General features: G+C 37.4%; 1 protein-coding gene across 1 annotated transcript in view; it reads left to right on the forward strand.

Moving 5' to 3' along the window:
- Positions 1–21,906, forward strand: part of Nhlrc2 (NHL repeat containing 2) — a 58,626-nt gene extending 36,720 nt beyond the window's left edge. Inside the window, exons 6-11 of the mRNA XM_026389094.2 lie at positions 6,102–6,201; positions 9,008–9,239; positions 9,734–9,856; positions 10,920–11,129; positions 12,083–12,302; positions 15,134–21,906. Of these exons, the coding sequence (XP_026244879.2) occupies positions 6,102–6,201; positions 9,008–9,239; positions 9,734–9,856; positions 10,920–11,129; positions 12,083–12,302; positions 15,134–15,390 (1,142 nt within the window). The 3' untranslated portion in view covers positions 15,391–21,906. The remainder of the gene's footprint in view (positions 1–6,101; positions 6,202–9,007; positions 9,240–9,733; positions 9,857–10,919; positions 11,130–12,082; positions 12,303–15,133) is intronic.
- The last annotated feature ends 359 nt before the right edge of the window (positions 21,907–22,265 follow it).

Genomic DNA, 22,265 nt, shown 5'->3' on the forward strand with positions numbered 1-22,265 from the left:
CTTGATTTGCTCGTACATCAGGTTCGTTGATGTCATATCCACCAACTCTTGCATGTTGTAGTCTCTTTTTTTCACTCTTCTTTCAGCCTGTGCTGGTTTGGTAGTTCCTATTGATTTGTTGTCAGGTTCACTAACTAACTCTCCTCGGCCTCACTTAGTCAGCTGATGAGGAATTCTTTGTCTCCAATATTATGACTTCTTTTAAAAGCAACTTTTCCATTTTATTCTTAGAGATTCTATTTCTCTGATGAAGTTTCCCAACTATTTCGGTACATTGACTGTGTTTTCCTCTAATCTTTAACTCAGTAAGCATTGATGTTTTAACATCTGGGTTCCATAGTTCCAAATTTCACATCTTCTCTGAATCTGGTTCCACTGGTTTCTTTATCACTCCAAAATGTGTAATTTATTTTCTTACCTTTAAGAGTGTCCTCTCATTGTTTCTTATATGCCCGCCATTTTGTGTGCCACTGTACATTTATGTCACATTACAGGAGGCTGTCACCTGGGGCTAAAGCTTGAGCAGGCCTGGGTTTCATTACTGCTGTGGTTACTGTCAGTGTACTGCAGCTTTCTGTTTTCTGTACCTGGGCAGCTGCTCCCTTTTGTGGCCCTAGCACAGGGAAGGAGGGCTGAGGTGCCCCACCGTCAGCTTCCAGCTACCCAGCACAGCAGAGCCACACAGCACTTCTCTCCGCACAGCTCCCCCAGGGACAGACTGCTGCTCCGGTCACTTTGCACTAGGCTTGTGTTGGGGATGGGGTGTCTGTTAGGCTGGTCCAGCCTCATTCATAGGAAGTTCCTAAGCACCTGGATGCTGTCTCTCCTCTCTGGCAGCTGAATTCTGTCTTGTGTCTGTGACTGATCTAAGTGTTTCGCTTCTCTCCCAGCATGAGACCTCTACTTGTGTCCCTAGGTCTTTGGCTGAAGACCAGATGGCTTCCCGAGTGTGGCCTTCCTCCTCTGCCTTCCCACAGCTGTCACGGGCTTGTCACGGGTCTCTCCTGTGCACTTGCTGCTTTTCCCTCCTGGCTCGAGGGTTTGCTTCATAGAAGCTGTGGACGAGTTTGTCTGCACCAAGGAGGATTTCAGAGGCCACCAAGAGAGTACAGTCGTAATGGCTTAAAACAGCTAAATTTATAAACACTGAATTTCAGATAGTTTTCACATTTGTTGGTTTCATTCCTGTTTTCTGAAACTATTTCTCTAATATTTATTGAGGGTTATAAAAGGTTTTCAATTTTGGTATCGTCTTTATTTTTACTGTTTTACTTTTCATCATGAGTCTCTAAATGTCAGTAATACCAAGGACACTGTTAATTTAAAAATGGAAATGTTCTTGGTTACTATTCTTCTTAGAAGGAGCAGAAGTAATACCCATACCTAGTGATGCATCCATGTGCTTTAGAGATTCTAAACTCTAGGGAGAACAGTGTAAATTGGAGAGTCTTTATTTTTACTGTTTTACTTTTCATCATGAGTCTCTAAATGTCAGTAATACCAAGGACACTGTTAATTTAAAAATGGAAATGTTCTTGGTTACTATTCTTCTTAGAAGGAGCAGAAGTAATACCCATACCTAGTGATGCATCCATGTGCTTTAGAGATTCTAAACTCTAGGGAGAACAGTGTAAATTGGAGAGTCATCAAAGGTGACATTGGCCACGTTTCTCTTTTCCTTTCTTAAACACATTTTATTTACAACAGACTCTGCAGCTCGCAGTGAAACAGATCACCAGGCAGGTGAAAACTTCTTGCAAGGTGGACCCTCGTGGTGCCGTGGGGCATGGACTCTGAGCTAGCCTGCCTGGGCTCCGAGTCCCTCCATCTCTGCAGCTATGGACTTGAGACGAGCCCTGTAGCCTCTTCATGCCTGAGTTTCCTCATCAGCAGGGAAGATACAAGTAGCACCCACCCCAAGGCCAGGAGGATTAGGAGCACGAATGCGCATCAGTTCATAGAAAGTTCTGTGTGAGTCTTTGCGGTTGTCATTGTTTGCTACAAGAGAGTTTTGTCATGAAAGGCACAAAGAGATACTGATGATAGGAACCATAACAAAAATGGGAAGGCAGAGAACTAGAAAATATACCGTTAGATTATCCAACCATACATACACAAGTTGTAGGGTCTACAGAGAGAAGGGCAGACAGGGTCAGCCTAGCTGCACATCCTGCCATGGGAAATGTGGTACATTTGATTTATCTATCTCATCACACTGAAAACAGATGTGGGGACATTGTCCAGAGCCATCTGTGGGTCAGAGCAGAACGAAAGGGGCCAACCAAAGAACTGAACAGAAGAGTACAGGTTCACCTCTGTACTTCTTTCTTATCACAACACTAATAATTCAGCCAGACTCACTGATGAACTCGAATTCCAGATTTAGCTATGTGAGTTTTAGCAACTTATTTAACCTTGTGGAATTTTAGTTTTTTTATAAAATGAATATGATGATAACAAGACTTCTCAAGGTTGTAAAATAGAAGTAAGGAACCCGGGTACAGCACTTAGAGCCTTAAACATAGGAAGCGTTCTAGGTGGTCGCTGCACCGCCTTCCTCGTCACTTGATGTGTAGAGTCCCAAAGATCTGCCACAGCCTCACAGCCTTGCTCTTCTGCTTTTCTCATTGCGCTGCTTCTGAAGGAAGTAAGTTCCCAGAGACCAAGGTTAAACAAGTGCTCACACTTCATTACTGCGAGGCTTTTGCTGGCGTGTGTAGTGAGCCCAGCTGAGCTGGACTGACCTGTTCAGAGAACTCGACCACGGGGGCTCTGTGTGGTTGGCCTTTCAGATGTGCACCAGCATAGCTCTTTTTAACAAGTTGGGGCTCTTAGGCTGAGAGCTGGTTTTGCCTAACTCACCCTGCCCCGGTTTTCCTAGGGGAGGACGTTCATGTGGAGACAAGGTGATAGTCCAGCTAGCGGGTGCTCCTTGCGGTACTCCCTGATGATGGCTTAGAGCAACGAGGTGGTGACAGGTGCTCAGATTCTGGATATATTTTAATGAGGAGCCAATAGGATTTACTGAGGGATCCTGTGTGCCCTGTGAGAGAAGGATTAAGGGTGACTCCAGGCTTTGACCTGAGAAGCTGGAAGAATAGTGTATCCGTAATTTTGCCACCATGATAGTGATTCTTGAAGAGGACACGTACATCCTTCATTAGATTTGCTCATAGGTGTTTGGTGTTTTCTAAAACATTATCATTATAAAATTGTTTGTATTTGTTTGATGGTATACAAATAGAATTCATTTTTATATAGGCTTTATATCTAATACCCTTACTAAATTTATTTATGGCTTCTAATAGTTGCTCTGTAAAATTTTAAAAGTTGGCTGGTGTGGTGACGTATGCTTGTAATCCCAGAGGCTCAGGAGACTGAGGCAGGAGGATCAAGGCCAGCCTTAGCAATTTAGCAAGGCCCTCAATGACTTAGTGAGACCCTATCTCAAAATAAAAAATAAAAAGGGCTGGGGATGTGGCTCAGTGGTAAAATGCCCCTGGGTTCAATCCCAAGTACCAAGACTAGATCTTCTCATTTGACAGATGAGGAAATTGAGGTACACAGGCTGGACAAATGATACAATGGGAATTCAAAGCCAAAGCCACCTGGTTCCACAGCTAAGGAAATAGAGAGAGGGTCCAGAACTCTCTTCTTTTAGTGGCCCATCACTCTATAGCATAATTAGATCTATTCAGAGAAATGGGAGGACTGAGTGGTAGACTTGAAATCGTTATCTTTTATGATGCTTCATTCAGATAGGATTCTAAAAATGTTATTGAATAAATATGGGCTTTGGAAAATTAGGATTAGAAAACCTTCCAGATTAAGTTAAAATTCATGAGAATTGCTCATTTGGTGGACTTTCTGTGCCTTTTGTTTATGTCACTTCCTCAAGTTTTTGTTTTTTCTGTTTTGGCCATTTCTTTAGTTCTTATCACTGTCATCTAAGCAGGAGCATAAACTCATTTTCATTGCTTAATGCTGAGAAGTTTATAATCTTGTGTTCATGGTAGATTGAACACAAATAAGCAGTTGTAAACCAAGCCCTTTGTGAGTATCCTCTGTTATGAGACAGGCTTAGTAACGCTCACTGTAAAATTAACAAGTGCTCATGGAAGATGTGTCCTGCTTTTTACCCTCAGTGCCATCTTCTCAAGGGCTGTTCAGTCTGTAAATGCCTTAGGACTCCCCTAAAATGACATGCTATAAAATTAAAGTCCAAAGTCATGCAGTAATGGTTGTGGCTGACATTTGAGTGTCGCTGCCTCTCAGCATTGTCCCAGTGCTCCGCAGGCCTTGGACCTTTCAGTGTATATGTGGTATTAGCCTCAGTGTTGCAGCCATTCTAGTAGTCCCAGAGTGTAGCTCTAGAGCAGCTGAAGGAGCAGTGTGGAATGTTAAAAACTAATTGTGGAAAGCTTTTGATCTAGTTTTAAGGTAGGTAAGTAGAGGCTCAGTTCCCAGAATGTATGGACACCAGTGTCATTTTTACCTTAATTTATGATTATAGACATATTTGAGTATGAAATACTAAGTTTGAATGAATTATTTTTCTTTAGATTTTACTGGATAGCAATTAAGAGCACGGAGAAAGAAGTAGCATGTGAAATGGTTAAGGGCATTGATGTTTCTGGTGGACTGCCTGGGTTCAGAGTCCAGCTCCTTCGCTGGCTAGCTCTGTGAGGCTGACAAGTTATCTGACCTCTTCGAGCCTGTTTACCCAGCTATAAGTCAGCCCTCCTAACAGCATCTCTCTCACGGGGCTTTTGAGAAACTGTAATGAAGCTCTGGAAAGTGCTTGGCACATGGCAGCCACAGTTATTTGAGGACGATCCTCATCATTGCATTTTTTTGTTTGTTTGTGGGTTTTTTGTTTTTTTGGTTAATTGTTTGGTTGTGTGGTTTTTTTTTTTGTTTTGTTTTGTTTTTGTTTTTTTTATTGTTGTTAAATTGAAAGAGATACCAGTTAATGAAAAAAAAAAATTCTCCTGGATACAAACTACATAAAATTAAAGGAAACATAAATAACATGACCTTTCTAAGACATTCCTTTTATTATAAGATAATGTCTGAACAAATTATTTTAGTTATAGTGCCTCAATTACTTTAGAATACATTTTAAATTAAAATAATAAAATATCTTAACAGTAGAATTAATTTGAGAAGTAGACCTTTGTCCCATTGTAATAAGTTGTGATATCGTTCACTTTCTAAAAAAGAAAATTATATTTAGTAAAAAGCTATGTTATCATATATTACAGTCTTGGTTTTATTTTTTGTATGTCAGTCCTAAATTTTTTTAAAAGTTACAACCAATTAACCATGGGTTTTTAAGTAGTTGTTTTGATTTGTGTCTGAATTACAGACTCTGATGGAAATACACATTTCTTGAACTCTTAAAAGTTCTGTTCTTTCATGGAAATTGTTCAAAGAAGCTATTATTAACGAGTATAACCTAGAGGGTTTGTTCTAGATATTTGAGAATTTCTTTGAAGAGTATGTCAGCTCATTTATTTTGTTATATATGATAAGAAATCAGATAGTTAAAAACATTGTGCTCAGAATGCAGAGAAGCATAAGCCTATTAAGAATACTTTAGTTCCCCTAATTTAATTATTACACATTGTTTACATGTGTTGAATAATTTTAGTGTATCCTAACACTTTGGATTCTCATGAAATCTTACAATTCCAGATGAAATTATAAGTCTGAGCTGAGTGTAGTAGCGCACGCCTATAATCCCAGCCACCCAGGAGGCCAAAGTGGAAGAATCTCAGGGCAACTTAGCAAGACCCTGTCTCAAAATTAAAAGGGTGGGGGCAGGGATGGAAGGACAAAGTACAGGAGTTAGCTCAGTGGTTGAATGCCCCTGGGTCCAGTCCCACTACTGAAATAAAAAGAAGAAAAAGAATTTATAAGTGAAGAAGTAAACCTCTCACAAAACAGAAAAATTTCAAAAGCAACATAAAAACATAAAACATATTTTTTCTTTTGTGATTTATAAATATATTGCTATTGTTCATGAATTTAAATTTCTGAAACAAGTGGAGTGTTTATATTACCAGATGTGAATATAGTAATTATTATTTTTTATAAAGGTTCAGAGGTCCAGAGAGATGACATCCTATGGATAGCCATGGCAGGGACCCATCAGATATGGGCACTCCTGCTGGACTCTGGCAAACTACCGAAGAAAAAGTAAGTCTCTGCATCTTTCTTTGAGTGGACTGTATTCTAGGGGCTCAGAGTTCCCTCCCCGAGGGTTGCCATGCTCACCAGGCCCACTGGACTAGGCAGGACACTCTAGGTTATGCTACCAGGGCAAACAACCCAGTTCTTGCTGGCTCAGAGCAAGACACTTTCCTTGCTCACTGTGTAGATTCTCTGGGGAGCGCTGCTCTGCCACCCTGGCTGATGAAGCCACTGCCTTTTAGAGCTTTGCCCATCATCAAGGCAGATCATGAAGGAAGGAGGTGGCGAGTCACTCACTGGCCCCTAAACTTCTGCAAAGTGACACACATCACCTCTACTCACATTTCACGAGCCAAGCAAGTCTTGTGATCACATCTGGCTTCTAGAAGCCCAGGAAGAGCTGTCCTCCTGAGCATCCAGAAAAAGAACTAGAAATATTTGGTGAGCCCTTAACTAATGACGCATAGTTCGTAACTGCTGTTCTTCCTTCAGATGGAGGAGCATCGCGTGGCAGAGTGGTCACTGAGTGCAGGTTTTATAGTTAGGCCTGAGTTGAACCCTAGCTTTGCCGTTGACTGACTCTGAGTTTAGGAGAACTCATCTGTTTGATTTCTAAGCCTCAGTTTCCTTACTCATATTGATCTCCTATGCTTTCTTTGATAATGAATAATCTGTGAAGAGCTCAGTGTAATGCCTGGCACATACCATAAACACAGATCAATTTACTGCCAACATAGGGTATATGAGAATGGAAAGGTGGTGTCTCTACAGATCTTTTCCCATAGAGCCTTTCTGCCTCTGCCTGACATTCCAGGTATAGATGGCCACACCCTTCTCTGTGGCCTCACTGTAATCCAAATATCATTACATCACTGTGCTTGTAAGTTTGCCCAGCCTTTCTTTTTCTTCCTGTCTCTCCCCTCTTTAACTAGGTCCTCATACTAGACCATCTTTTAAAAAAAGAAGCTCTGTCCCTTTCATTGTTGCATCCCCTGTACCTAATTATGTATCTGGTACTCAGTAAGGTTTTGTAAAATAAATGAAGTATAAAAGTCAGTAGACCATAAAGGTCATTAAATCACCATAGAAAGTAAGGTCCTCTCAATTATCTTTATCAATAGAAAGGAGCAGTTATATAGAAAATTGAAAATATCAGGTATTCTAAATATTATGTATATGTGTGTGTGTTGCTTTGAAACATATTTATGTAATGTTTTACAACAATCATATAAAAATATTTATTAAATACACTCTGTGCTAGGTACTAGAGATGAAAAGATATGCTCACTAAATTAAAGATAAAATGAAAACATGCAGTTGCCATACTCGGTGGGCTACAGAGGAAGAATCAGATCACAAACAATTCAAAAACAGTGTATGTAGAAAAGAATCACTGGAGCAGTCTTCATGTTGAAATTGTCCTGAATATAAGTAAGAGGAACACCCGTTATCAGTAAGAGTTGAGTGTCAGAGAACGCTTCCTGGAAGAGGCATACTGGACTGAGACCCCATGGAGGAGCAGGGCTTCCACAGGGATGGGGCGGTTTCCAGGCAAGAGCTGGCACCAGTGATGTCAGTGGCAGCTGATCACCCAGTGCCTTGTGAGTCCTCTTAAGAGATTTGGACATTCTGCAGGCCTTTATAGAAAGGGTCAGGCTGGGAGTGACATGATTAGTTCTGTGATTTTGAAAGAACCCTGGCAGCATTCAGATTGGGACAAAACTGGAGGTAGAGATGCCATCGAGGAGACTGTCAGTGCTATCCAGGCTAGAGGTTACCAGCAGCGTACGTGAGGCTTAATTGTAAACAGCAGACAGAAGTAATGGAGCTTGCCAGAATATGTTCTTCTGGGTGATGGCTATTTTGGACATAAATGGTCAAGAGCTGTCTAAGTTTCTTAATTGAATAAGATCATCATTCTTGTTCATAATAGGAAAATGAACACTTGGTTCACATTGACCCTCACTTTAGTTTTAAGGATGCATTATCTTTATTCATGGCTGGTCCTCAAGTAGTAATGACCCCTAATGTTTTAAAAGGTACTGCTTTTTCTCACTCTTTTTATTTGATTAAGGGGGTTCAATTTTTAAGTATTCAGACTTTTAATAGTAATTACCTTTCAATTTATTTGTTTTGAATATTACATTTTAAGTCAGCTTTTTCCCTATGCATGGAATTTAGAAACTAACCTGTAAAACTTTCTCTATATCACAAAAAGGATCATTCCAGTATCCTGAGTGGACATTTCCCTATGTATGTAAGAAGTTGATTTGATGTGACTCAGTAGTCAATGCAGTAAGGTCAGCCTATGTCATTTTCCTAAAGTAGTGATGCCTGACCTGGCTCTCATTCAAAAACTATTACTTAATTCCTTTTGTTATTCTCTATTTTTACACAAGAGCATAAACATTTTTAATGAAAATGTAAGCTTTACACTATCACGAATTAGGTAGTCCTGTTAGTTCCCTTTCTGAACTTAATGTTTCATGCAGCAAACCAGTCAGGACATTAAACTGGGAATAAACTTTATCAAACAATCTGACCATTATTTTTATAATTCCAATCCTGTCAGGGATTTCCTGTTTGGCCTTTGAGAGGGCTTTCAGTTGTGTGTATGTTGAAGAAAAGTAGGAAGGTTTCTATACAGAGAAGGCTGACTAGCACAGTTTCACTAGACCAAGATCACTAATTTTGATTTTTTTTTTTTTAACAGTGCTATCACCATTGATTAGATCATTTTCATTAATTGTTGGATGACTATATTGGGCACAATATCCCATCTATTGATGCCATCTATGACCTTGTCTTTCAGTGAGCTAAAAAAAGGAACCTGCCTTCGGTTTGCTGGAAGTGGAAATGAGGAAAATCGAAACAATGCGTATCCTCACAAGGCGGGCTTTGCCCAACCTTCAGGTCTTTCTCTGGCCTCTGAAGATCCCTGGAGCTGCCTATTTGTAGCAGATAGCGAGAGCAGTACAGTGAGAACCGTTTCGCTGAAAGATGGAGCAGTGAAGCACCTCGTAGGAGGAGAAAGAGATCCCATGGTAAAGAAAGTCACTTTTGCAGTGTGCCCAGTTACTAATCAAGCTGTCAGTTTCCTGAATTGTGCAGAGTTAATGAAACTTAGGACAAGTCATTCTTGGCCTGTTCATGAGATCAAATGGAGGTCAAGCCTAAGAAAATATGAGTATAAAGAAAAACAAGTAAAGCCGACTAAAAAAAGTAAATCAGTGCTACTTGATGATATGTAACCATGTAAACGTTAAGGCTTTAGAGAGACAGAAGGGATAGAATATTGCTCACTGAGAAGAGAAGAGTGCATATTAGATGTTGGTTGAAAAGGGCACCAGCCTCGATGATTTAGCCTGTTCCTCACCACGCGTGAGTAGAGTGGTGATGCACCAAAACCAGCCTAGGCCACAGTCCTGTGAGTTCCTGCCAGTCTACAGCAAGTGTCCAGCCCTGATTGTATTTATTTTCTAACAAACATTATAAAAATTAATAACTGCTGTTTCTTTCTCTTTAAAAAAAATAAAAGAATTTATTTGCTTTTGGTGATGTCGATGGAGTAGGCCTCAGTGCAAAGCTTCAACACCCACTTGGAGTAGCGTGGGATAAAAAGAGAAATTTGCTTTATGTGGCAGATTCCTATAATCACAAGGTGAGTCTTGACAGAATTATATAATGCCTTGCTTTTGCCTGTGGTGTTTAAAACGCTGAAAGATCTGTGTGCCTCCTACTAGTGCCACTCCAGAATACAGAGGAACAACAGCCCTTGGCAGCTGTGTACCAGCTTGTTCTGTGTTTCTTCTGGTCCTTTCTTTGGCAAGATATTATGATGATATCTGAAGCAGGAAAAGCACTAAACTTGGCTATAATAAAAAGTTATGAATTGTGTGGGTTCAGCAGCACGCACCTGGAGTCCCAACTTCTGAGGAGGCTGAAACAGGAGGATCTCAACTTCGAAGCCAGCCTGGGCATCATAGCACAAGATCCTGCCTCAAAATAAAAAGGGCCAGTGATGTAGCTCAGTGCTAGAGCACCCCTGAGTTCAATCCCCAGTACCCCTCCCCACAAAAAAGTTATGAATTGTGATCCATCAAAATATGTTCAGGAAATAAGGAGAAAGCAAATAGCCTGGAAGATAATGTGTCAACTAGCAGGCGAGGGCTTCTGAGCTCTCGTCTTCGAAGTGCCTGCTGCCACGAAATCCCATCTCCACCAGCGTCCCCACTTGTCTTTTTAGTGGCTTCAGTTCCCATTGCATGTTTCTTTTTTAGAAAGCATCCATAGATAACAAATGTTAACACTTTGTAATAAGAGATCATAAATTTAATATGTTTGAGACGTGACTGATGTCATTAAAGAAGTTCAAATCTTCTGTCAGTGCTAGATGCTCGTGAGAAAAGGGTCAGTTCAGTTGTGAAAGTATGTTCCACTGTAAAGAAAGACAATAGAAATATTTATTTTTAATTATAGAAAAAAATTTATCCAAGATTACACCTAGAAAATACACAGTTTTTAGTTCTTGGGGTGGAATACCTCTTCTTAGATTATAAGTGTTGGGCTTTTCAAGAGAATAAGGAAATACCTACTTTTTTTTTTAGATTTATTGATAATTTAATGGCTATCCAAAACTCTAACATTTTCTGGATGCTGTACCTTTCCATTATACAAGCCTGAGGTGGATCTTCAGATACATAAATTTTGTTCTTTTTCTTTAGATTAAAGTTGTGGATCCAAAAACAAAAAGCTGTACAACATTAGCAGGAACCGGAGACACAAATGATGTTTTCAGTTCCAGTTTTACTGAGTCAGCTTTTAATGAGCCAGGAGGCTTGTGTGTTGGAGAGAACGGTCGGTTGTTGTATGTCGCAGATACCAATAATCACCAAATTAAAGTGATGGACTTAGAAACAAGAACAGTTTCTGTGGTAAGTGAACTGCAGCATAAGTTGAGGGTGTGGTTTTAAGAACAGTACTCAGGTGCCATGGCACTGACAGAGATGCTTTGAGTCAGACCATCTCCAGTGGCTCAGGTGACACGTGGAGGTGGTATAGTAAGCCCTCCTCCGCTGTGTTCTGTGATAACCAGACCAGCAGGACTGCTTTGAGGATATCCTGTCATTCCTAAAATATAAGTTCCATCTGTGCTGAGAGTTTGAGAAAGAGACTGGGAGTTGGAGAGAATTTGATGAACCTTCAAGAGAAAAGGAAGGACTCAGATCTGTTTTTAAATATATAGATACACCAGCACATACTACATACACACGGCACGTGGGTTGGGTGGTGTTACGCAGTGATCCTGAGATTATCGTGTAATCTTTGTTCCCTATGGTGAATCCAGTACCAAATTATCTGCCAGAGGAAGTTTTAGAAGCCACATTTTAAAGATGTGGACATGGTCTATAATAGAATTGTAAGAGAAGTGTCTATCATAGCTACCTCTTGATGAATCACCTTTACCTGGGGGGGAAAAAAGATTTGTTTCTTCTAAAATTCTAGTAATCTGCAAAGAATATGTTTTAAAATAAAAAACAGTTTACCATCAAAGCTGTCATCTTTCTTCACATAGATCTCTGTTATAAGATGAATAACATACTTGGCTACAAATTATAAGGGGATGGATATATCTACTACATTTAAATTCATAAAATCTTGCTTTGATTTCCTGCCACCTATAAACATAATTGGACAATTACTCTTTTATAAGTATTGGTTCTCTTTTTGAATCTGGAGGGCATCAGGAAAAACACCTTCTAATTCAGACTAGAATGACAGTTTCAGTGATAGAGAAATTCATTTTCCTACTGAAATCTAAAAATAAACTCACTCTCAATTGCTGTACAGTACTGGTGCTTTAATAACAGATTTTTTGATTTCCTAGCTCCCTGTCCTCAGATCTGAAAATGCCGTGGTAGATGGCCCATTCCTAGTGGAAAAACAGAAGACGGTACCCAAACTGCCTAAATCTGCCCCGAGCATTGGGCTTTCCACAGTAACTGCTTGTCCTGGGCAGACGCTGCAGTTCAAGCTCAGACTGGACCTCCCGTCAGGAGCAAAGCTAACTGAAGGAGTATCCAGTTGCTGGTTTCTAACAGCTGAAGGTATGAAAATATTTAATAAATTTTTTATGTTTAATACAATAATTTTTGCTCATTTATCATGTGTTATTTTTTACTCAGTGATTGAGGAAGATTATATGAAAAAAATGAATTTAGATCTAACCCACATTGGCAGTTTTCTTTGATCTCAGAGGTCCTTTCCTCCATTTTATTAAAGAACAGTGTAACTCACTGAATTACACCTCAGTTGTTAGCAGTTTCTTAGAGAATGGACTTGCCTATACTTCTTCCCATATTCTAAGCTTGTTCTTCATTTTTTCTTCATTTTTGTTCCCAAAAAGAACCTTTTAAAGTCTGAAATAGAGAAATGAAGTGGCACCTCCTTATTTAACATCTTTTTCTGTAACTCATCTGTCTAGTCACCTTAATGCAGTCCCTGCCCTTTATAGTGTGAGCTAGCTTCTTGTTTCATTCATGGATGCTACGGAATAAGCATACCGCCTGGTTTTACTAGAGTTTTTCTAGAGCTTTCCATCATCTGTAATGTAGCGGACAGCAGTTTTACAGTGGGATAGTAGTGGTCCAGAACTTCTGAAAGTAGGACTTCTTGTCTCAAATGATCATCCTCTGTCCTAGTCTCCCACGCTCTTTCACACGTTCTCACTCAATCTTCCATTTCCTCCCCAACTCTTTTTCCCTCATACCCTCTCACACACTTTTTTTTTTTTTTGTACATTACCCAAATCCTGGCTTCATGCCTTCTTACCTTCATACATTCTCAGAACAGAAGCCACTCAACAAGTCTAAATCAAGAGGACAAAGAGAACTTGGTGGGCCAGCTGTGTAGATGCCAGTTAGAGACTGGGAGGCTGACTGAGCCTACAGGGAAACCACCCCTCTCACTCCCTACAAGGAGCGGGGCAGCCATGCACTACTCAGAGAGTTGGAGCTAGCTTTGTAGACAGAAGAGTTGTCCCACAGCCCTCTGGGTTCACAGCAGACCCTATACTGCTGGTTTAACTGTTGTGTCTGTGCCCCCAGGTCTGAAGTGGTGCATCAGCTGGATATCATTAATCTCATTTCTCTCTGTGTAATTGTAGAGCAGCGTATTGATTTTTAAAATAAGATGTTGACAGATTAACATTTTTAACTCTGCTTTGTTAAACAGATGAATTACTCTCAAGTCATTGGGATATAAAATACAAATGGTACTAAAGTGAAGTGTCTGGGGGAAAATACTTAGCTCTTTCATCACTTGTCCAAGATATTTGTGCCATTTTTATTACATACAGGCAAATAAACTTTTAGGCAAGATTTTGAAAATTATTTTATGGAATACATTTGTACACTTAGGATTAAAAGATATTTTCTCTTTTTGGCTGCTTTTTGAGACAGTTAAAGTGGTTAGCATATGTGAAAGTTTTAAGCCAAAAGAAAAAAAAGCAGAAAAAAAAAAACCTCTGGCATATATTATAAATTCACAGATCCTTAATGTCATATATATGAAAATAGGTTAAGAAATATTTTCTTTTATTTCTTGATTTGAATATAAAATAGAGCAGTTTATTATTTACCCATCTGGCTTTAAAATTTACGAAATTCTGTGCTAATTTTCTATCAAGTGAAATCAAGGATTAAGTAGAGCATGCTCCCAGTCCAGAACTAAGTAAAGAAAGCCAAAGAATTTTCAGGAGAATTATAGACCTGTTGAAAAACTCCTGCATAAACTCTCTACACTTAACTCCAGTTCTTCCCTTTCACCTTCTCCTTATTCTTCTTAACTTTTTTAATTGCAGTTTCTAGAACTGAGCAATGGGGTGTCTTAAATTTTCTCAAATTTCATTTTTCAGTCAACCGAATATTAGAAGCAATCAACCAAAGGGGAGAGGAGAGAAAACTAATAGAGGCAGGCTCTTGAGTCTGTGGCTCCTCAGGAGGCAAAGAAAAGAGACAAAAAGCTAAAAAGTGTCTCATGGCTACTCAGTGGAGGACCCAGCTTTTGTACAAAGGCCAAGACAATGATGCATCGTGAGAGATGTTGAGTGTTCTCTAGCAGGAAGACTTTCTTGCTGTGTTTCCCAAATCTGACTCCTGGTGTCTGCCCCTGTGAGCAGAATGTCCGTGCAGTACTGCTTCCTCAATAGGACACAGGCCTTCCTCAGAGAGAAGGCTCGAAATGAATACAGACGGTTAAGAATTTTAATACTAGAAGGCTTAAAGTTCTTTAGTGGTTTATTGAATGTTTGTTATATAGATGATCTTAGTATCTAAGTCTAAGATGAGTTTTATCTATTAAAATGAGGTAGAAAAAAATCTTAGTTTCTGTATTGTTTGGACTCAGAGATTGTATATATGGCATTATCTGTATTTTTATTATTATTACTCTAAGATATTTCAGAATTTACCATTATCTTAACTAAAAAGCCACTGTGGAGTTGTACATACACTTGTATTCTCTAGATGAAGTTCTTTTTGTACTGTGTCTCTGTGTTTCTCTGTGGTAAAATGTTCTGTTATCTCACATAGCTTGTGTTTATTTATCCTGCTTAGATTTCATTTTGAAATTTGGGGCTCAAGGATCTAGAGCCATATTTGTAATATTCAGCTTGATTTCAGTAGAATTAAGTTTATGATTTATGGTGTTTAAACAAAGGAAGAATTGTAATAATTACATATAGAAATCACCAGATGGGGCTCATTTGTGGTCATTATGTCTTATTTATATTTATGCCTTTGCCCCAGATTGCAGTGCCCAGCATTAGAAACTTTCATCAATATTAGTTGATTGAATGTATCTTGTCTCCCTGAGATTTTTCCAGTCTCCTACTTGTCTTCTTATACAATCTTAACAATTTATTTCTTTTATTTTCTAGGCAATGAGTGGCTTCTTCAAGGACAGATACCATCTGGAGACATAGAGAACATTTCCAACCAACCAACGATTTCACTGCAAATTCCTGGCAATTGCTTATCACTTACAGCAGTTGTATCTATCAGCGTGTTTCTCTATTACTGTAGTGCAGACAGCAGTGCTTGCATGATGAAGGGAATTTTGTTCAGGCAGCCTTTAGAGATAACTTACACACAACCAGGGTACATAGATCCAGTAGAGCTCAGGTATGTATTCTAGCAAGCCAGCTAGCAGCACTTAGTCACAAGCCCTGTCCTCCATTCCTTTCATTACAGAAAAAATTTTATTTCTGCTTCTGGATTCAAGACGCCCATTGCTCAGTTCTAGCAACTAAAATTAAAATAAAGCTATGCTTATTTATTATTGTACACAAATTCATTCTGCTTTTATATTAGCTAAGTCATTGACCATCATTTAGACAAAGATATGAAATCTCTGCAGCTATTTGGCAAAAGACTGAAGACTACACTCTAAAGAATATTATAAGATAATTTGCAGTGCTGATATAATCATACCAAGTATTTTAACTAACTTTTTCTACCTTTATTAATAGAAATAAACACATTTGCATATGTAAATTTTATAGTAACTTTAGATAGACCTAAGCTCCAGTCTACATGTTTGTGTAAGGATACCTGCCATTTAAGGCATAAGGTTTACTTTAAGCCAAAAAAGAAAAAAGTATATATTATTTTCTTTACAGTAGATGCTTAGAGCATGTGGTGGTTACATATATCTTTATTCCCTTCTGTGATTTTCTCAGCTGAAATATTTTTAAAAAGAGAGTTTTGATCTATTTTTATTATAAATTATTTGTTGTTTTAACACAGCATTATTAATGCCTTATAACTTTATACAGAAAAAGTTGAACATATAGGCCTGTTCCTTAACTGTTTTTTGGTTTGGTTTGGTTTTTGAATGAACACATTATCACTAGATAATGAATGGGTCCCAGAAATAGTATAACTTTCAAGGAGAAGGGACTTAGGACACATTACTGTCTGTGATAAAAAATTTATTGTGACAGCTGAATCTGATATAAATGGGTATGTATGTTGTTTCAGAAATTTATATTTTACTTGTAAGCTTTAAATGCAGATTTGTTGGTTTTGGGGTTTTGATTCCCATATTTAAAATTTAAATTTTGATTGTTGATCATGATGTTTTTTAAGATCACATTTAAGTCTTCATATTGAAATTTTCAATGTGAAGTACTTTTGTGTAATTCACAGGTATAGTATATCTTAACTACTTTTTAAAATATTAGAGCCAAAACATATACTGTTTTGTTGGTTTTTGGTTTTTTGAACTCCAAAAAAAAATAGCTACTGAGAATACTGGAGATTTTTAGAAAAAATTACCGTTATCACAATTTATCTTATAACTATCTAAAAACTTACTCTTGTTTTTCCAAAAGTAGATTCAACATGTTTGTGATTTAATCAGCTTACAAGATCTTAAAAACCTCAGGTGGACCATGTTTATTTATTTAATAAATATTTATGAACAATATGGAATAATATGCTTCCCCTCCTTATATTTTTAAACAATATGACATAATATGCTTCCCCTCCTTTAAAAACAATGCTAAATTTGAAGTGTAATCTTTTAAACACATTGTCTGCCCATTTATGTATATTTTGGGAAATACAGTTTTGAAACATAGTATTTACTTGTTTCAGAAGGTTGGTGAAATCTCTTAAGAGAATGTATAGATCATGACTTTGATTAGTTAATAGCCTACAAAAACTACTTTTACAGAAAAATATAAAATAAAAAAGAATTCTGTTTAAAATTGTATGTAATTACCTCGTTAAACCTTTTCCCTCCACAAACAACCAAAACATAATTTTCTCTTTTATGGAGAATAGACCTTATTACTTTTTAATGTCATTGACTTATCATACTTCTCATTTCCACTTGGACAGGATGAGAATATTTTGGCTCATTTCCTGTATAAGGACATAAATAGTCTCACTCTCTAAAAGAAATAGAGTTTTAACTTGCTAATGTAGAAATAACTGATGACTTATTTTTCAGTATAATACCCAGAATATGTTTATATATTTTTGTGTACATTAAAAATTCAAAACTACTTTTTAAGCTTTCCCTTTACTTGCCTAGGTAGAGTTTTGGATTAGTTTTAAGCAAATACTTTTCTTGATTTTCAGAGTACTCTTTTATTGAACATTTTTATTCTTACCCACTGCCAGTCTGCATTGTTTTATACACTAAAAATTTTATTTATAATGGATTAGTATGATTTTGAATAAATCACACTAAAGCAATATAAAAGTGATTCTAGAATTTATAACTAACATAAACCTCTTATATAAGAGTAGGCACTATAAAGTTTATTTTTAAAACTTCTTGATCCATGTCTGCCTTCTGTTTTTCGTTAGGGCTCTTATTTTTTTACTTTTGCTTTTCTGTTGCACAAGTTATGTCCAGTGGGTTTCAAAAGAGTTAAAGTTTCAGTTAAGTCACCTTAATTAAAATGCTAGTAAGATAACATTACACACATTTTGACATAATGCCTGGATTTTTACCCTGAATTATATATTTTTTTTCTCCTTGCTGTGATATCATTTTACAAATAGTAAGATTTTTTAAAAAAATTTATACTCAGGATTAATATGATCCCTGGAAAGAATTTTGCTTATCTTGAGTATTCTATCTCAAACAAATATTTAACCTATTCACAAGAGAAAACCTTGTGTTTAATCACCTATAAGTGTAACTTTGGCAAAGTTCAAAGACTATGAAAAACAATTTTATCCCTAACTGTCTAATAATGTATTTAGAGTATTATCAGGTCTTCAAAAAGCTACAGTAAGCTTAATATATAGGTCTTAATGCAGCCAAAAACTGTATAATATGTGTGGATGAATGTGTGTGTATGTGTACATGGATATGAAGACTAGTTCAAGAAGTTCTCACATTTCTTTTATGGCCAGTCTACTTTCAAGCTAATACCCCTGAGATAAGTTATTCTTTACTTGTTTTTCCAAAGTTGGAAAATTGGGGAAGATAATAAAAATATGTACCTATAGCATAATAATTTTTTTTAGCATTTAGTAAATAATGAAACTGCTACTTAAAGGCTTAGTTAATAATAATGATAAGTTGACCACAGACACACATGGCTTGACATTTTCTTTGCAACTGCAAATTTACAGGAAAATCTTTATCTACCAACTATTTGTTGTGTTAGTATTCTCCATAGAGTTGGGGTTGAAGAAGAGAAAGTTCTATAATAAAGCATATCATTGTTTTCGAAACAGTACTGTAGTTATAAAGATGCATGCCTACAGTCATATTAAAACTTTAAAAAGATATTCTGGACCCATGAATAATCCACTTGCTTCAGAGAAGGTCCAGACACCCTGAACCATACTCCAACAGCACGTGCCTAACAACTTGCACCAGGATACGTGTTTTAACCCAAAGTTTCACTCTGATGGTGCTTACAGGATCTTCAAAGTGCTTTAATAGATACTGCCTTAATTGAGCTTCAAAATAACCTTATAAACTAGACAGGAAGATTATTGTTTCCTTTGTGCAGATGAGGGCACAGCTTTGAGATCAGAAAGCTCCCAAAATGACATTGATACCTAGAGCAGGGCTGGGTGTCCACAGTTGCTAGGTGATGTGGGATGAGGAGGGAGGAGAGTGAATGGTAGATATTTTGTCCTGGCTCAGGTCTCCTAATTCCTGGCTCTGCTACACTAGGGTATAAGGTTAAAAAGCCGAGATGCAGAACACTTACTTCTGTGAACACTTTCTTAGGCCTTCAACTAGGTAGTAAGCATTTCCCAGTGCTTCTTCAAACGCTTTGTACAGTAACTCAGGATCGCCTTAAGAGGGAAGGACCAGAAGCTGAGATAGGGGTGAGCAGTTATACCAGCAGAGTCAAGGTCACACATTCAGGAAGTGGCATCTTTCCAGGCTCTATGTAGTAATTTGTCAATCCAGAGAACCCAGTACTCTTAATGATTATTTTTGAAGTTTAAATCCATTTAATTGCATGATTTTTTGTTATAAACTATTATTCAGGCCTTAAAATGGTCTGAATAATTGTTTCCCCAAAGATTTTTATATACGACTCTTCTTTAATCCACAAATTTTCTTGGCAGATGCGTGTATTAAAGAAATCCCAGTGCTGGTCCCACCTGTGTGGCTTCAGTTGGTCTGCAGACAGTAATGAAGACCATGGCCGCAAGAGTTAACAATTCTTAGCACAGGACTGTTTCAAACCCTGATAAGATCATTTGTATTTTTAAGAAAATTTTGTTTCCTTAGCAAATTAGCTCTAGTAATGTAAAGTCTAGTGTTTTCTTGCTTCGTAAATACTGGTATGCAGACCGTTCCACAATGACACAAATACATGTAATTCAATTTGAGTAAAGTTTTTGCCAGGGTCAGCCTATGATTTCAGCATTAGATGCTATTAAAAGAAATGAAGCAAAGTGCTAGCAGTGATTATCTGCCAGTGATTCTGATTAATGATCATTCTTATACAGAATGCAGTCATCTTTTCACTGTTAAATGGCTTGCTTAATAAATACTAACAGTAGCATGCACTAAGGAATTTATTAATTTTAGTATAAAATCCCATTCCTGAAATCTATAAGGTGATATATGTCCATTTAAGAAAGTGATGAATGTTGACATATTTTAAAAGTCGAATTTACCATTAATCACCAAGATTGCTTTTTCCACCTGTGGCACATAGTTTATGTGAATGAAGAATTAGCACTAATCTTAAATCACTGTATTGTCCCAAATAAGTAAAAGTTTGCTTTTCGTTCATTTCTTTGCAATAGGTTAATATAAAGAATAGTACTTTAAGTGAGAGGCACGAGTCATCTATGTACATTCCACAGCCGACAAGCCCTGGCCCTTGCACATATTCAACCTGCAGTTTAGCCTGGCCTCCTTTGGCAGAGTCTGCATACAGAAGAATGGAGGAGGCCCTACTCGGCTTTTTGACACAGCCCTTCCTTTTCTTAGTGTGCTGGTTTGGTTTAATCATTTTCAAAGGTTAGAGTTGTAAAGTTAAAATACTAGCCACGTGTCATGGACCATTTGCCTAGATAGAGTTAGTTGTTGTTTTGGTGTCCTTCCCTGGCCACTCAAGAGGACCAAGGGATGTTTTGTTCTGTTGAAAGCCTCAGGACCAAAAGCAGAGTATTGCAGACATCTCCAAGTATTCCTCCCCCTGGACCATCCACCTTTCATTAAAAAGCACTAAATAAGCACAAATGAGTACTCAACAGTCTTGTACCAAAAAGCATCCTTGTAACTGTCCAGAAGTGGTAAGGATTCCTTCCTCTATCAGTCTTGGTTAAGAAACACAGGGTTAGGCAACATTGTCAGATTTTTAATGTTAAATACTTGAACAAACACAATTTACCCCTTTTTAATTTTAATGTGTTTGGTTACAGGTTTCCATTTGAAATAAGTGAAGGGAGAACTCAGTGCTGAGAAGTAGAGAAAAAAAATCAGACTTCAGATTTAAGCAGACCAGTTTAAGCAAAATTTTTGTTATTCTTTCTTTACGTAGTTTGTGCAATGCTCATGAAAAATATGTTGAGATAAATAGGACAAAACATTAGTTAATAAATTATGTTTCTTAAGGGTAAAAACAGACAAGTTCCTGACTCCACCATGTAACTGTCTTCCACTTTTAAAATTTCATAGTCATTATTCTTAATCCCACTGGGAGGGAACACCAGCCGATTTGTGTTGGGATGGAGCTGCGTGTGACACGTTGTGCTGTATCCATGCCTGTGAACCGTCGTCATTAGCATCATCTGGAAAACAGAAACCACCATTCCCCTGCGCACTACCTCCCGCTCCTTAGAAACCACAGAGTTTGTGTAGAAGTTTCAGGGAGGAACTGTGGTCAGGTCAGTAACCATAGATAGGGAAGAATGAGTTTCTTGTGGGGGGATTTTTTTCCTCCCCTTAAATTCCTATTATCAGTTTTCAAAGTAGGGGAGCAATACCCTTTGTGACTTGAAATTAATTTCACTGTCATTTGATCTATATGTTCTAATTATACTTCCCATAGGTTAAAAAAAAAATTTTAAATCTCCCTCTTAGGATAATTGAGAGCCATTTTAGGATCACTGTCATTACTTTACAAGTGGTTTGTAGAGAAATCAAAATTTGCTGTGTAATTGAGATTTACATACATTTATCACTGCTTCAAATTATAACATTTCATAAATACATTAAATTATAAAAACTCAGATTCTTTCCTATCTTTTGTGTGGAGAAAGTATGTGGTTTTATTTCTCAAACTAGAGCTGGTCTGCTGTGCTGACTTCATCCTTACAATTCCAAAGTATAATTATATTTATTTTTTTCTTCATTGATTGAAAATGCAATGAAAATCGTAGATTACAAGTTCAGATGCTGATACTTGTAGGTACAGTCTAGTTCTTGAAGAATTTATTTGTGCTTTTTTAAAGTATTTAATGTAGACAGACATATATTTTTATACAACACTATTTCTACTTTTATTTCAAGACCGTATTCTTCAGTGTCTTTTCTTTGAGTGCATGTATTAATCATTTGCAGTAAGCACAGGGGCCTTCAGAGATGCAAAAAAAAAAGTGCGGTACATGTGATCTTAGAAAGTGAAGGTATGTTTATACTTCATGTGGAAACCTACTGCCTCTCTTTCTAAAGCTGTATACTTTTTTTCATGAAATAGATTAAATATTTCCTCTCAAGCCATGTTTCTGGGGTTTTTTTTAATGTGCTTTCTGTTATAAATATATAAGATAATTTTACTACTTAGAAACCTGTAAGCCATGATTTATTTGAACTTTGGGGGAATAAAGTTATTTTTTAAAAAATGAACAAACACTTCAAAATAAAATCATGCTGTCATAATTACATACAGATTTTTAAAAACATTGGGGGTGCTGGGGTTGTGGCTCAGTGGTAGAGCACTGGCCTAGTATGTGTGAGGATTTGATTCTCAGCATCGCATATAAAATAAAATAAATGTCCATCGACAACTAAAAACAAAAATTAAAGAAAAAAAAACATGGGAAAGGAGTGACCTATTCAGTAAATGG

This window comes from Urocitellus parryii, chromosome 5 (genome assembly GCF_045843805.1).
Source record: "Urocitellus parryii isolate mUroPar1 chromosome 5, mUroPar1.hap1, whole genome shotgun sequence".
NCBI classification, from domain to species: domain Eukaryota; kingdom Metazoa; phylum Chordata; class Mammalia; order Rodentia; family Sciuridae; genus Urocitellus; species Urocitellus parryii.